Here is a 17,145-nt window from a genome sequence, read left to right on the forward strand (position 1 = left end):
AATATATAATTTAAAGGCGACATGCTAATTTATTGGGGGATTCCACCAGAGCAGGTCCAAAAAAACCTGTTTTACAATCTGGGGAAAACAGGTCACAGCTTTTAATTTAGGGCTTTTCAGTCCCTTTGCTACAGAATTAGAAACCTAAGCACCTATCCATTCAGTCTGCCTTTACAAACACTGAAAGAGTGGGTTTTTCTAACAGCTCACTGAATTTCAGGTAACACGATGCCACTATTGCTGCAAGTCACAAGTGAAATTTCTTCCCCTGCTTGACATCAGCTGTATTATTCCAAAGTGGACACATGCAGCAATCACAGTCCACATAAAGTTACAGAGCAGAATCACTGAGTTCTGAGGCTTATAGCTTGGAAAAGTCAGCAATGGTCTAACTCAAAAATTGCAGTTCCACGCCTCCTCTATAATTAACATAGAAACTGTTAGCCTCATGACAACTTTCCATGGCTGGAGTAATGCATAGGCCTTGTACTGTTGTCTATATAGTATAGTTGCACTGGACCTTTGTGAGAGGCCACAGTCCTTCTGCTTTTCCTGGTCTAAAACAAGTTTTAGCTTTGCCTTAACCCTTCTACTGATTAACCATGTTTAATTTCCATCTACTTAGCGTGCGTGTGTGTGTGCGCGCGTGCGTGTGAATGAAAGAAAATACGGAAAAGTAGAGGGAAGGGTAGGTCCTAATGTGTAACATCACACATTCTTAAATACCCTCAAAGACACACCACAGTACTCCCATTAATTTCTCTTTATTAATGTAAAGACACTAAACAAGTAGAAGACATAGCCAAGTCAGATACATAAGCGCACCAGCAGAATCGTCATATGGCTACAATGACAGCATGTAAAAATTGATCGCAAACAGTCTGGGAGTTTGGATCCAGTGATACAAGATTTTTCAATTAAATTATACATTCACATTTTGTTCACTAACTTTCTATGACCGATGAACACAGTCACAACCAAAACATGTTACTCAAGCGTGCTAAAGTCATGCGTATACAGCATTTCAATGTTAGCTCTTATTTTAATATTTATGTTTGTGAAGTACAACTTACAGCTAATGTGCCAATACTGAACCGTGACTCTCTCTGCACAGGCCCACATCAACAACATGACCCATGCTTTCAACATCCATGTGGAAAACTCATCAACTAAGTGGGGAAAACAAGCCTGTAACTTGCCGAATACAAAGACACATAATATATATATATATATATGATGAAAAAAAAACATTTCAACATTAAATTACAGAGCTCCAAAAATAAAATAACAACAATCTATTTTCAAGAAAAAGAATGAATAAAAAATTATATCTACATTTGTATATAAAAACATAGGATTGTAATAAGTTAGACTTTTTCAATATGGAAACTCATGTGTTTCTTACAGATCTAAAAGTGACTAAGGATTGCCTTTAAACAAGTTATATTCATTACAGTATCTAAATAGATACGCAGGCATGGGTCAAACAGCAGAGAGATCCTTGAGGTACCCTGTGAGGTCGGACCCCAACTTTAAGTCGGTGGTTTGAAAAGAGGGGGGGGGGGGGGGGGTTGGGATAAATGTAAATAGACGTTAGTTAAAATTTTTTTCCTTGTTTTCTCCCCGATTGCCACGACTTAGGAAAACAATTTTCAAAAAAAAAAAAAAAGAAGAAAAAAAAAAAGTCACATACTTTTATTGCACAGAGGTAGAGTTAGGGCTACCTAGACCTCACAGGGATTGTTAGAGACATAGCCCTGATGGTTTACAAGTCTTCAACTCACAAACTGCACACATCACAAGTATTTTAAAAAGATTTGCCACTTGACCCACGCTTGCTGAAATGACACAGTGGGTTGGAAAACCCTGCATGGTAGCAGCGAGCAGAGAGCGCACCCCTTCACGGTTAAGAATATGGGGAACAGAGAGCAGCAGAGAGGCAGGCTGAACCATGACGGTTAAAACTGCATATTGTCCACCTGGAGGCAAATGTTGAATGGTGTGTCTGTGGGGGTTTAATGTTCTTTTACACTCACACAAATACCAAGGTAGATAAAAATAAAAATCACAAGGAAAATATGTTGACCCTTCATCTGCCCAACTTTGCAGTGGTGCTTATCCAAATGACCCAGGATGCCCCCGACTGAACTTCACGCTCTTAACGATTCTCTGATCCTGGAATGAATTTGTAGATGAGCCGACGAAGACTGGGAGGCCTGTGTGTGCACGGCTCAAATGAAGGAGCAGAGACTGAGGATGCAGATTAAGGCACCATGGAACCCTGACAAATCTGAGGCACATTCCAGGACAGTACTTTTGACGTGGCTCAGGCTGTAGTTCAAGCTGATCTCTGGTCTGGTGGCCAACTGCTATGTCATGCAACCTAGAAACTGTCCACAGAGGGTACATGTGTCGGGCTCTCCCCCCATGTTCCCCACCTCCCTTGTGTGTCTCAGGAATAACAGCATCTACTGATTACAGCAACTCGTGACTGAGTCCAGATCTGGAGCATGCTTTATTTCCTGACCTGCACACTTGCAGACTTAAAGAAATAGTCCACCATTTGAGAAAGTTTGCTTATGTATTAGTGTGAAATCTGTACGCTACATAAACCACAAGCAGAAACTAAGAAGCTTAGCTTGGCTCAGCTGAAGAACAAAAACAGTTCTAAGGTACTCAATCATAATATGTCGTGTGTATTTTTTTCCAATAAATATTTCATTTTAAATGTGTTTGTGCTCATTTAGAAAGAGTGACATCACATAGTTTGAGCTCTGACTGCTATTAGTAAACCTTTCAGTACTGTCTACAGCACATGCAGCTTTACAGCTGAGGGATGCGGATTGTTCATGGTAAGCTACCAACTAGCTTGTGAATCATCACGACATAAAGTTAGCCACAGTATGGCAAAGGTACTGTGGCACTGCATTACAAGGGAAATGTAACTATTTAATAACTTAAAATGTGCTGACTGGGTAACAAATCCAATAACATCACTTTTAAAGGGAAGTAATCAAAGCAAAAGGCTACAACCATTTCCTCTTTTGACACTGGTCGCATTTTCACATGCAAACAGGCTTCGCTATGTGCATGCCTTTGGTTTCAGAACTGAAAAACATTTTGGTGAGATCCTACTTAAAAGCTCTTTTTGGCTTGAGAATTCAACTTGACTAATAATTTACTTGTTCTTATTGCTTTTGTGTTGTGCTGAGCTGAGCTAGATTTGACACTGATATTCAGGTTGTACAGAGTAACATCCATTAGGTTGACTGGATTTACCAAAAACAATTAAATGTAAACACCAACATTTTATTTGGTAATTGTAACAGACTAACTGCTTTGCAGTTTGTTTATTATTCAGTTTATAATTTATTAACTAGATTCTATGTCTGCATTTGCATAGTTTTGCCTTTTCAGCTGAGCTGACATGCTCCCTATTAGAAATTTAGTACGAGAATTTTTGAAATTCAAATGGCAGTTTCACCAGCTATGTCTAAAGCCGATCACTTTCTGCTTCACACTTCAGCGTAAAGGTGGTAAAAATTCTTAACGCTTCTCTTTTGTAAGTGTATTTGTCAAAATGTGCAACTATTCCTTTAAGACTGAAGCCAGCACATGCAACCACACGCAATCTTAAAGCTCCTCTAAAGCAACAATTAAAGTCGTGGATAAAAACAGAAAACAAACAAACCCATTCAGACAGTGATTCAAAGATGCACAGACATGCAGCTAGATGTACAACACCACATTCACACACACAACTATGTTAGTGCCAGGTTCAGAGCTCTCAGCCCCCTCCCCCCACTACCACACACACGTCCACATTTACAGTAACATGAAGGACATCTAACACACATCTAGGAAGATATGAAGTAGTGCAAGGGAAGGTTAAGCCCACCTTTACTTTTTTGTACGTTAAGAACATTGTGATGAGTCTCTCACACACACACACACACACACACACACACACACACACACACACGAAATTACTGACATTCATCAATATCTAGGGAACTGTAAAAGCAGTGCAGTATAATGTCATGCACAGCTGCTATTGTTTTGTTGTATTCAAGAGATCAGTTAACAGTGGTGTAGTTAAAAACTAGAAAGCAGCATTAATCTTTTTTTATACCCATCCTCTAAAGGTCATTCCCAATGTGGACAGGTGCAAAACAGGTTGGCAGGCAGTGACAGTAGCAGTAGGAACCATCACTTTGGCACCAGGCCACGGGATTGGGGATAAAGAGGGGATCCTGGGCTGGAGGGGCTGTATGAAGAGGTCGGGGTACTCGACTTCTTGCCTGTTCTTGGTCGTCTAAAGGAGAGAAAAGATTGGCATAGAGTTAGAAAACCTTTTGGTGTCACACCATCAGTGAGTTTATGCTGTTTACAGGGTTCATCTGTCACATATCAAAAATTTGCAGAGTCTTTAACAGGGTAAATCATTTCCTCTGAATGCAAATTTACAATCTGCTGTCTCCTTCCTTTTGTGTTGCGTTGTACAATATGGACAGAAATGAAACAAAGAGGAAGAGATTATTTTGTACAACAAGCCAATGTAAAGCTGTTGCAACATGGTGGGTGTAAAATATTACCAAAAAAAAAAAAAAAAAAGAAAAAGCACTAGTTTCTTAACAGGATGCGGCACTCGAAGGTGAATATAACTTGTGGTACTGTTGCTTACCCTGACTTTGGCTTCTTGAGGCTGCCGCTAGCACCAGCAGGCAGCATTTGTCCCAAGCTGCTGTGAAAGCTTGAGGCATCTACCTCGATCTCATCCTCATCCCGAAGAGCATCCTCCAGAGCTGCTGCCAGCTTTGGGGCGATAACTGGCTCCTGGTACTCTTTAGAGGTCCGTGCAGGAATGTCCATATCCAGCATTATGATGTTCTCAGCCTAGAACAATGACACAGAATCACATTCATCTGAGAAAATTCAGTTATATACAAATGTGGTCAGAAGATTTACACATGTTGGGAAGGTCTCTTAGAGACTTTTATAAACAGCTGCAGATCATCAGTTCAAACTCCTGTATGCAAGTATAAGTTTGCCAAGATCTTGAAGAAGACCAGCTGTTTAAGAACAACCCAGGAACCACCATGCCTCGGGTCTACTGTGAATTGGAAACTACTAGAGCACCAGTGTGAAAATAATATGATGTTATATAATGCATTGCATTATGTTTAATAACCAGTAAAGTATTTGCAATGAGCATAATCTTAAACCTGTGCAGCAGTAACGTTAATCTTTTAAATACTGACAACTGCCATTGCTACGTCTCAGCCTAACTTTAAAAAGTTAGGCGTACTGGCACAAAAGTTAGGCGCACACAAATTTTATAATAATTTATATAATATAACGTGTTTTTCTGGATACACTGTGCTTTTTCAGCTTTCAAAGATTGATGACACCGTGTCAGAGCACTGGCTATGAATTTCAGACGGATCAGGCCTTAACAGAAAAGTTAGCAATAGTTCTTTTCCTATTCCACTTCTGTCGTGCCTAGGCTGCTCACTACGGCTGGGTATCATCACTGATTTCTATAATCCATTCGATTCCGGTTTTCAAAGTCCCGATTCGATTCAACTTAGCCTCAGACAGTCAGAAATATTATTTCTGATCATTTATCAGTACTGACTTCTTCAGAATTGTGAACATCTCAGCAGATGCCTTTGTGTGAAAGTAACTGAGAATAAAACAGAAAAACATTAAGGAGATTTTCCTGGTCTGGCTTTTTATAGCAGATAACCTTAAAAATATTCTACAATGTTCTGCATATAAAGTTTAAATTTCTTCAGTATTGAACAACAGAAAAAAAACAGGCTTTCTTGTCCGAGGTCATTTAAGTGAAAAAAAGAAAAGAAAAAAGACAGCAGCCACAGCGCTGTAAACAACGGTAGACTGGTGGGTAATAAGCGAATGAATAATACAGAAAACAGAGATTGGAGACGGGAAACTGTTCTTGAAGTACAGAGAGAGATAGAGAGAGAGAGCTAGCTGTGCATGGAGTGTGATTTTAATAGTCGTGGAAGAAAAACAGCAAAATTCACGACGACATTGATCAAATGTGAAGCGCAGTTTTCTGCTTCTTTTGCTGCTGGCTCGGTGGATTTTGGTTGGAGAGACAAAACCTGCAGCTCAGAATCAGCGCAAAAAGACGTAATCACAGCGCGGACCGGACGCATCAGGATCGCTAAGCTCCGACAGCGTGTACGTCTACGGGCCGTCGGGTGAGAAAGCCGAGAAAGTTGATTCTGATGCGTCGGTCCATTCTGTGTTTACGTCTTTGTGTGGAATCCGTGTACCTGCTCTCATTTGCTGTTTGGTTGTTGTTGAAATGGTTTTGTGAGCTTTAATCTGAGAATCTGGCGTTTCTGGCAAAACACAGTTATATTTAAAAGTCGATTCAGGATTTAATGAATTGATATCGCTTTATTCAAGCTACTCACCTCCCACTTCCACCTGCACTTTCAACTGGACCACGGCCAATCAGAGAGGTCCCGCCCCTTACTATCTCTGATTGGTTTAGTCCACGATAGGGGCAAAATGTGTCTGTTGTTGACCACAGGGAAGGTTGCAGATTTTTTTTTTTTTTTTTGCTACCCGAACAGTTGGTCGCACAGGTGCAAGCAAATTATTTATTTATTTATTTTTTTTTTTTAGTCGCACCACTGAAAAATTTGGTCGCATTTGCGACCAAATTGGTCGCACTCTAGAGCTCTGCCACACTGCAGCATTCGAGTTATCACATTCACAAGACCTTCAGAAAATTGGACGTTTGATTTAAGCTCGTTTGATGCACCTATGGTATCATTTTGTAAATCCTAGTTGACTTCTTCTCAACTATGAGCAGGGATCTAGATTAACTTTTTGCCACAGTTGCACTGATGCACTTTTTTTCTTTAAGAGTACCAGCACAAAAGTTAGATGCACCCAAATTTTTCAACCTCATCACTTAACCCCCATGTTTTACATGTTCACTATAACTTTACGTTAACTTAACAAAAAAGTTATCAATCGTTCTTTTCATCTTTTCTCATTACCCACAGCTACATCTACTTCTGTCGGGGCTAGGCTACTCACTAGGGCTGGGTATCATCACCGATTTCTATATTTGATTCAATTCCGATTCGAAAGGTCCTGATTTGATTCTATTCAATTTTGACCCAGACAATCAGAAATATTTTAATGCTGATCATTAATCAGCACTGACACGTGTGAGACTTCATCAGAGGTGTAAGAATCCCAGCAGATGCCTTTGTGTCAAAGTAATTGAAGATAAAACTCAGAAAAACATGAAGGAGATTTTCCTGGCCTGGCTTTTTAAATAAATAAATACAATTTTATTTATATAGCACCTTTCTAGACAGAATCACAAAGTTCTGCACATAAGATAACAAATAATAAAACTGTAAAACAGACAATATAAAACAGGCAGAAATTTAACCAAAAACAGTTTTAAAAAGGTGAGTTTTGAGTTGTTGTTTTTTTTTAAAAAACAACTACCGAGTCCACAGTTCTTAATGTATGAGGGAGAGAGTTCCACAGTCTTGGGGCCACAGTGGCAAAAGCTCTGTCACCCTTTGTTCTCATCTTAGTCTGTTTTATAGCAAGTAAGCCCTGATCAGATGATCTCAGGGACCTGCTAGGGACATAGGGCTGTAGCAGATCGGAGATGTAGGATGGTTCCAGTCTATGCAAGACCAGGATCTTAAAATGTACTCTAAATTCAACAGGAAGCCAGTGTAGCTGAAATAGCAGTGGTGTCACATGTGAATACTTTGAGGATTTTGTCAACAGCCTAGCTGCAGCGTTTTGCACAACCTGCAGACGATCCAGAGAACCTTTGCTTAGACACAAACAAACAGATACAATAGTCCAAGCGTGAGGAAATAAATGCATGTATAGCTATCAGTTCAGGGAGAGATAAAAATGGGGCTTAATGATGTCATTTCTTAAATGATAAAAACAAGACCGAACCAGAGATTTCACATGCCGATCCAATGTGAGAGTCGAGTCAAAAGTGACACCTAAATTCCTGATAGAGGATTTAACATGCACAGAAAGAGGACCAAGGGCTTTCACTATCTGGGATAAAGTCTGTCCGGAGCATATATGAGGACTTCAGTTTTCCCCTTCTTGAGTTGGAGTGCTTGATGGAATCAGTCATTTAAAAGCTGAAGCTTAGATAAATCCTGGGGGCTTAAAAGAAATGTACAACTGAATATCATCAGCATAACAGTGATAAGAAATGTCCTCAAAAGAGCCCATTATATGCTGGAGGGGAGAAGATATATTACAACCAATAAAGGCCCCAAAACCGAACCCTGAGGGACACCACAAAAGTAAGGGAGGTAGAGGATGACCTACAATCGGAGACCACCACAGAAAAAGATCGGTTATGTAGATATGAGGAGAACCACCCTAAGGCAGTACCTGATACACCAACCCAATGTTTAAGCCTTTCAAGGAGGATGTGGTGGTCAACAGTGTCAAAAGTCGATGTTAGGTCCAACATAACTAGGACCGAGCATTTTCCTGCATCATTATTCATCAAAATGTCACTTGAGACCCTAGGAAGGGCTGTTTCTGCGGAGTGAGCTCTGCGAAAGCCGGATTGAAACTTATCGCAAATGTTATGTTTGTGAAAGTATCCAAAATGACAGGGCGTGATGAGGTGGAGATAGACATAACAGGTGCTGAATGAGAAAAGTTCATTCTTATGTTATTAATCTTTGCAAGAAGAAAAGAAAGAAAACCGTCACAGTCCTCATTAGATGAAATGGGAGCTATTGAAAGTAGAGCAGGGCGATATGGCCAAAAATATTTATCACGATATATATTTGAAAATTTGCGATAACGATATAACTGACGATATAATTGATGCGAGACAAAATACAACTCCACAACATTACTAGCGCAAAAAGACAACCTACCATTTATTTTCACTTAAACAAGAAGCTGGTTTTTATGTACATTAAAGCTTTATAAAAATGTAACAGTGCAAATGCAAATTCCTTGCTGAAAGTTTAACCAAAAGGCATTTCCAGTAGAAATGGGCTGACATATCCTGAGCATAACCATGTATAATATCCACTGAAGTTAAAAAGAGGTGCTTTGCAACATTAAACTGCAGTGTGCAGTACGTATTTTTCGGACCATGAGGTGCACGGGATTATAAGGCACATTAAGCGAAACAAAGCAGTCAGATAAATCAAACTTTATTAAACTCATTCTTCTTGCTTCCTCCACTTCTGTACCATTGATTCATTAATGTTGAATTCTCTGGCAGCTTTTCTATTCCCATGTTGTTGCAGTATATTAATGACTAACCTGGTATTGTGGATGGATTATCTCAGTTGTTCTCCTGACTGAAGTTTGGTCCGTTTACAGCATCCTGCCATGCGATTGCATTTGTCTCTAACCATGAGGAACCTTCACGTTAACTTTTATAAGTGGAAAAGTGTTAGTGTTCGTCCTCCAGCTTCACTGTTTATGTTATGCTAACATAGCTGTGTCGCTAGCGATCACGTAGCACATCATTATATACCAGCTAGCCCAACTTCAGTAACCCTACAAACGTCACTGCTGTTTAGTTTCCTGTCTTCATTTATGTTGGACGTGATAGCAGAGCTGTACGTTTGAATTTTTTCAGAAATCTCTCAGTCAGAACATGCTATATCATGCTTAGGTAACTAGCGAAACTAGCGAGCTAACTTCCGCTAGCTTCCTGCTAACTTCTAACTCCGTTAAATGTAATAAATTTTGTTTTCATGGATGCCTGGAAGTTAAACTTCATAGTTACACCTGGTAAAGCAGCAATGCTGATCGTTTTATTAAAGATGAAAGAATTTAGACAGTTTTTAACTCTCAGTGATGCTGCAGTGTTTGTTTGACCTGAAGTATACGGAGTTTAGGACCCAGATTACTCCCAGATTTAAGAGCATCTTAGTCCGACAAATACGACAATAACGACGGCCGCTTGCATGTTCTGCAAAAAAATGTGCTTTGTTGTGTATCTGACGGACAAACACCAAATCAGTTCCACATCACTGAAGTTGCACCATTTTTACAAACCAATTCTGGTTCATCTGTTTCACTCAACAATCGGCCATGTGCGTATGAAAACAAAGGCACTGCGCATGCGCGTTTTACTCATTCTATCGCGATATTTCATTTTCCTATCGTTGCCTAACATTATACCGGTATTACCGTGAACGGTATAAAATGGCCCAGCCCTAATTGAAAGTTTACATTTCTACGCTATTGAACAGCAGAAATGAGGCTTTCTTGTCAGACGTAATTTTTTTTGGGGGGGGGGAAACGCGTCCGACAGCGCTGTAAACAACGGTAGACTGGTGAAAAATAAGCAAGAAAATGAATGCAGATTTTAGACGAGAAACTGTTCTTGAAGTACATGGAGAGAGAGAGAGCGAGAGAAAGAGCTGTGCAGAAAGTGTGATTTTTATTGTGGTTGAAGCAAAGCAGTAAAAGTAAGAGAGAATTCATGAAGATGTTTATCAAAGGTGAAGTGCAGTTTTGATCTTCTTTTGATGCTGGTTCAATGAGTTTTGGTTGGAGAGAGACAAAACTTGTAGCATCAGAATCTAGCGCAAAATAAGAAGTAAACACAAAGCACGGACCCGGAGCATCAGAATCATTGAGCTGTCAGTTTTCATTTATATTTAAAAGTCGATTTAGGATTTTATGAATCGATATCGCTTCATTCACTACTACTACTCACCTCTATCCGCCTGCACTTTCAAACGTACACACGCTTAGGACTACAGGACTATCTGGACCATGGACAATCAGAGAGGTCTCGCCCCTGACTATCTCTGATTGGTTTAGACCTCGATATAGGCATAATGTGTGTCTGTTGTTGACCACACGGAGACTTTCAGAGACTTTTTGTATGGCTGGTCGCACTGGTGCGACCTACGAGTTTTTTAGTTGCACCATTGAGAAATTAGGTTGCACCATTGAGAAATTAGGTTGCATATGCGACCAAATTGGTCGCACGCTAGAGCCCTGTATGAGAGTGAGGTGAATTTCAACGCGTTGTGCTCCCATGCACAACCTTTGTTGTCCCCATCAGCTTTCTACAGCTGAGGGAAAATACAGTTTTATATGCAGTGATAACTTAACTATAATAACAACACTATAAAGGAGAGGGAGAAAAGCTTACTTTGTATCTCATGTCAGGCTTCAACATCATGGCCACACGGGCATGGTGACTGAGGGGCCTCCAGTAGCCGACTGCAGACCGAGGCCTGCTCATCATCTGATGGTCACTGAGTGAGAAAGAGAGAGAGAGAAAAGGAGTATTACAAAGCAGCATGGGAAATTTGCTTCTTGCTTTGGTGTTTTACAATAAATCAGTTGCCAGCTCTGCCACTCTGCAGCACTATAATGAGCAACTGTGTGCACCATTTGCTAGAATTGCATGCCAAACAGCATCTATTGAAGGGACTTTTAGTTTCCCTTTCCTAATAAGGCACAGGTTCCACAGCTGGTTCTCCAACACTTGTCTGTTTTAGCTCTTTTCCAGTAGAACCTATTAGGGTCAGGTCGGCTCGGTTTTTAGGGTTTTCCATTAGGTGGCAGTACCTGGTACCAGGTACTTTTTTAGTACCTACTTGGCCGGAATTCCAAGCGATCTAAAGTGATCAGAAAACAGGACGTCAAGACTGCATGCCACCGATTGGCTAGTCAGTGATGTCATTCGATAAGTCTCCTTCACGAGAAGCAAAACTTCTACTTATGAATCCCTGCAATGAGGAAAATGGCTACACAAAAAACAACAGCGTGGTTCCAGACCGAGCAGCAAGTATATCACCGACTCAATGTGTTCCTTTGTTGTGGTGTTTAGAACGACCCCACGTACATTGGGTGGTACTCGATTGTAATGGACAACCAAAACAGAGTCGAGTAGGTAGTAGAGGAAAAGCACTATTTGTGAACCTATACAAAGAAAGGTAAATATAAGCTAGTCAAGCAGAAAACATTCTAAAAATGTTATGATTTGAGATGGAAAGACCCACTCTGAATATTCCCAGACTTACTCCTCAATACGTGTGATGGGCTTCATCTTCCATTCCTCAGGCTCCTCATCAAAGAAAGCCCTGTTGACTATTTTGTTTTTCTCCTCTAGAGGAATGAAGTTTTCAATAATCAGATGTCTGAAAGAAACACATGAACATTTAATAGACAGACAGGGAGACAGAGAGAGACAAAGAAAACTCAGACATGTTATTTAAAACAGGAAAGGTTGAAAGCATTTGAATGTAATGTATCTGTTCCTCATTAAATATTTCATTTCCATGCACTACAGTGAGAAAGAGTCTTAAAGCACAAGAAGCTCCACTAATTCGCTAGCAATCTTTTTACGGTTCCTCCTCGATCACATGACACAGTCTTGATCAGAGATTTGTGTCGGGCCAACATTGATATGCAGACTTCATACTTGAGTTTGAGGTCCCTGGTGAGTTCGTTTTGGATCTGCTCCATCTCCTGGCGCTCGTTGATGTGTGCTTCTTGGAGATCTTGGATTTCTGCCTTCACTGACTGCAGCTTGGAAAACAGCTAGAGGAGAGAGAAAGAGAAAACTAGAGTGACCAGAAAAAGACTGTTAGAGCATTCAGCCTTAAATGTTTTTGTTTAAAAGCCTGATTGTCATAAGGAATAATGAACAACCCAAATAGAACACCACAGACAATACCCGACTTAAAATAGCAGTTGACCTACTTACTTGCAAGAAACTTTATTACCCGACAAACCAAAAACACTGTACCTTCAACAGTGTCATTATGATGACAAGGTATGCCAACTTTGTCAATCTCAATATTAGATTCTGATCGTTTTATTTATTTATTTCTTATTTTTTGTTAAATGAAGGTTATGAAATTCAACATTTTTTTTACCATCCAAATCCATATACATGTTGATATAGTTAGTTTGTTGCACATTCAGCACAATTATTTTCATATTAAACAAATTTTAATACTAGACAAAGATAGCCTGAGTAAATATGAAAGGTTTTGAAATGATTACATCATTTAAGTAAGACAAATATGCAAAAAAATCTAACTCAGGAAGGGGGCAAATACTTTCACAGCATTGTAAACGTTCAGTTCAATTGAGTCAGCTCACAATCACCTCAATGTGCTTATATTGTAATAAAAAAAATTCTATAAGGTTACTGAGATCTGGTAATAATGATGGGGAGGAAGAAGCCCTTTTAACAGGAAGAGAACTCTGGGGAAAACGAGGCTCAGAGATAGACGGCCATCAGCTGGAGATTAGGGTAATGGCTTTTGAAATGAAAGATACCATGTTTACACTGCAGGTTTACCTCATTCTACATAAAGTGGAGAGTTTGTTTCCAGCCAGTCTGGTTTATCAACGACTCTATACTCTGCAATGCCATCATTAATCTTTGGTAACAAAGCAAAACACTTTTCACTTGTTTTCACTTTCATTAATTTCCATTTCTATATTCATTTTAAATGTCAGGGGCTGATATTGTAAAATCATAGCCTCTTAAAAAAAAAAAAAAAAAAAAAAAAAAAAAAAAGAGTACTCTCAGAACTCAGTTCCTCTTTTTCTTTTGTGTCAACATGAAAACAAAAACTATTTTGACATTTGGGAATCAATTCAGAATTCTTCCATACCCATGTGAACCAAATTTGTTGATAATGCCTTGGGCAAATGTGACAACCATGCTCACCTTTTTCAGCTTCTTGGTTTTAATGTCAACTTCCTGTTGCAGAGAAGTGTAGGTCTCCTTAAGCTCCAGTGTCTCTTCATCACGACTTTCCATTTGCTGCTGCATCTCTCGCTCTCGCCGTTTCTGGACACACATAAACAAACTTGCATGTGTTCACAACTTTTAATGGGTTCTGTCTCTGAGATCAAAGACAATTTACTGGCTGAAAGATGTTTTCGTCTGGTACTAAATGGACAAAAATGTTCACTTTCAAAAATCAGTGCCTAGTCTGCTGAAGAAGTCTGAAATGCCTAACAAGGAATTTGATGAATTTGGAATCATAAGTACATGGGATAGAAAACTGCTAGCAGAGTAATGTTTTGGTAATATAGAAAGTATTACCCCTGTACTTGGCCTTGGTGCCAACCCCTTTACTATACCTGTTCAGCAATCTCCTGCCTCTTTTGCTCCAGCATTCTTTGCTGCTCATTGGTGTGATCCACAATGTTCTTCCCCCCTACTAGGAGCTTACTCTCCATCGCCTGGATGCAAATAAAAATTAGGAAAAGATCTCTTTAAGTCACACAAGGGACTTAAAGACTAAAAAAAATCTGCTTACCTTAACTTTGGCTGCAAGCTTCTCTCCGGCCTCCCTCTCCTTCCGGAAGTCTTCCATTTTCCTCTCTTTCTCTTTAAGAAGCCGGGCTTTCTCCTCAGCTACCAGGCTGTGATCCTCCAGGATTGCCTTTCTCTCCTTTTCCAACTTCTCCTGCTGTTCTCTCCAGTAGTCCCCCTTGTCGTCTCCATCTTCCTCATCGTCCTCTGTCTCGCCACTTTCCAGACCCTCATCATCGCTCCCTTCCCCAGCTCTCCTCCTCAGCCTTCTCTTTTTCTTTCCTGAGCGTTTCTGCAGCTGCGCCTTCAGCCTGGCAATCTCCTCCTGAAACTCCCTGAGCAGGGCATCTTTGGGATCTTCATTGATACGTGGTTTGTTCTTGATATTTTTTGCCCTGTTTGAATAGCGCAGAGTTGTTAAGGTCTCCTCCACATTGTAGGATGCTGGGCCAATGTTGGCAACCATGACAGTGCGGGCATTGCCCCCTAGGGAGTCCTGCAGCAGACGTGTCAGCTTCGAGTCTCGGTAAGGGATGTGGCTGCTCCTGCCATCCACCAGAGCTGATATGACATTACCAAGAGCAGAAAGGGATAGATTTATCTTTGTGGCTTCTTTAAGCCTCTCCCCCTGAGCTCCAGTCTTGGTTTGCCTTTCACTGCCAGCTAAATCCACCAGGTTGAGTTTGCCAACTCTTATGTGGTTCTCTCCATCCACACCCAACTCACTGCACTCCACCGTGATGACAAAAATGGCGTGAGAGCGTGAGCTGTGCTCATTCATATTAGTGGCTCCAACTGATCGATTCTGGTTTCCCACATTCATGACATGCTCGATCTCTCGCACACTCTTGGTAACAAATGATGAAAGATCTTTAACATACACACCCGTGTCGGGCCTCTCCCTGAGCTCGAGACGACGTGACTGATCTTTTGAGAGCAAGTCTCTGATCTCCTCCTGGTAGATTTCTAAGTATGACGCTCTGACAAGGTACTGTTGGTTCTGTGAACGTGAAATGTGTGTGAAGATGTGCTCAAAGGAGTTTGGGATCACTCCTCTCTTCTCCGGATCATTTCTCACCCCTTCCATAGTGTAAGTCTTCCCTGTACCCGTCTGGCCATAAGCAAAGATGGTCCCATTAAATCCCAGAAGAACAGACTCAACCAGGGGCCTGAAGGTTTCATCATACATTTCTAGCTGTTTGGAGTTCCAACCATAAACAGCATCAAATGTAAAGATTTTGGGCAGTTCGTTGCCCGAGGACTCCCTTGGGTTTCTCACAATAATTTGGCCCAGTTTGACATCAACAGACACCACACTCTCATACTTGGCGGCCCGCTCTTTCTCGTTCATAGGACGGCAACGGACCACCACCTTGACTGACTCCGAGCTCTTGCTCTTGGACATGGTGAGGAGCACCTGCCAATCCTTGCTGCTTGGCACCTTGTCTTCCTAAAGAGCAGCTTTAGTAACACTTCAGCAATAGATTGCCCAAATCTGACACTGCTGGGGGGAAAACAATCAGTGAATTACATCTCAGATCATGGTTAAAGCATCGCACAGGTTAAAGTGAAATTCTGCCACCGGATGGCACTGCTTACAAGCAGGTGTTTTGATTTAGGATAAGTACTAGTGCCTAACTTCTTTAAATTTTATGTGTTTTTAGATATCCTCGCTTCTGCACAACTTTGTGGAAGATGATGGTTCCACTAGCTCACTGCACTACCTTGTGTTAGAAAGGGGTATTACAAAGAACTAAATACCAGCCCTAATTCAAACAGCTGGTGTCTCTTTATGACAACATATAGATGTTTTGGACACATGCTAATGACTGTTATTTCTTCAGTCTCTGTTAACAGGTTTAGTTGATTCGGGAAGGGTTAAAAGTATTTTTAACTACCTTTAAGGACAAAAAGAGAAACCCACTTGGTTAAGGTATCGGATAGGCAGCGAGACCGCTTACCTGACACATCTGAGCAGCCGTTCCCTTGCACATAAAACTAAGCTTCCTAAGACTTTTGCAGCTATCACCGTAAAATACCACAGCAACAGGCATAATCACACATTAAGCTAAATATAGTTGTTTAAATGAATAACCGTTTTCCTATTCACATGCAAACTGAAAAAAACAATCGCACTGATACACTGTTCTGTCAGAGTACATAGCAATGACACTACTTTAAATTGGCTAACTGGATTTCAGCTAATTAGGTGAAGAAACCTCACCTTGGTTTAAAGTTGGAATGTCAGATAATTAAATGACAGCCTTTAGAAAGAAATTTGATAAATGGTCAATTTTACGATGGCAGGTTAGTAAACGTTACCAGTTGATTAGTCAAACTCACGGATCAGCTTTCTAGCGTTAGCTCATTTTAAACACGTCCTGTAACGAGACCACAACACTGGGCTAGCAACTGCAAACAAACTGGTAACCTAAGCTACAAATCTGGTAGCACTGCCCGGCTAACACTCTTAGCAAATCTAAAGATTATATTCAAGATATCGCTACGCGAAATTTCGCAAAACCTACTAACACAACTTTACACCAGCCACACAGAAACGTAATTTAACACTAACCAGTGACAAACGTTAGCTTACGCAAAACTCCCACTGCGATGAAGTGAATCGTCGATGGCTAAATTCCTGCCGAACCAGCAGCGGTTCGATTTTGTTGCGCGTCTCCTCGTGAATTTACGGAACGGGTGCTGGAAGTGGCCAAAAATGATCACGTGAAGTCTGGCGTTTAACTTTGTAAGACCCAACCCATCAAAAAAAAAAAAAAAAAAAAAAAAAAGCAAGAAAATTCAGATTTTTCTTTGGAACT

At 40.5% G+C, this 17,145-nt stretch overlaps 1 protein-coding gene across 5 annotated transcripts; it reads right to left on the reverse strand.

Annotated features, from left to right (window-relative positions):
- Window positions 1-748: 748 nt before the first annotated feature.
- On the reverse strand, window positions 749-17,025 carry kif3b (kinesin family member 3B). Of its 5 annotated transcripts, none has more exons than XM_085447637.1 (9): window positions 16,920-17,025; window positions 14,328-15,824; window positions 14,149-14,250; window positions 13,730-13,852; window positions 12,467-12,585; window positions 12,066-12,182; window positions 11,189-11,294; window positions 4,685-4,896; window positions 749-4,315 (listed from the first exon to the last, which is right to left on the reverse strand). In XM_085447637.1, the coding sequence occupies exons 2-9, from the start codon at window positions 15,726-15,728 to the stop codon at window positions 4,210-4,212; spliced, it is 2,286 nt and encodes a 761-aa protein (XP_085303763.1). In that variant the 5' UTR covers window positions 15,729-15,824; window positions 16,920-17,025; the 3' UTR covers window positions 749-4,209. The 5 variants fall into 5 exon arrangements, with proteins under 5 accessions (XP_085303763.1, XP_085303764.1, XP_085303765.1 ...); XM_085447638.1 differs by having other exon boundaries at window positions 14,328-15,827; XM_085447639.1 differs by having other exon boundaries at window positions 16,899-17,025.
- Window positions 17,026-17,145: the final 120 nt, after the last annotated feature.

Source organism: Copadichromis virginalis, linkage group LG23, assembly GCF_057382275.1.
Source record: "Copadichromis virginalis isolate Kocher_CV1m ecotype Utaka linkage group LG23, C_Virginalis_male_GT1.1, whole genome shotgun sequence".
NCBI lineage: Eukaryota > Metazoa > Chordata > Actinopteri > Cichliformes > Cichlidae > Copadichromis > Copadichromis virginalis.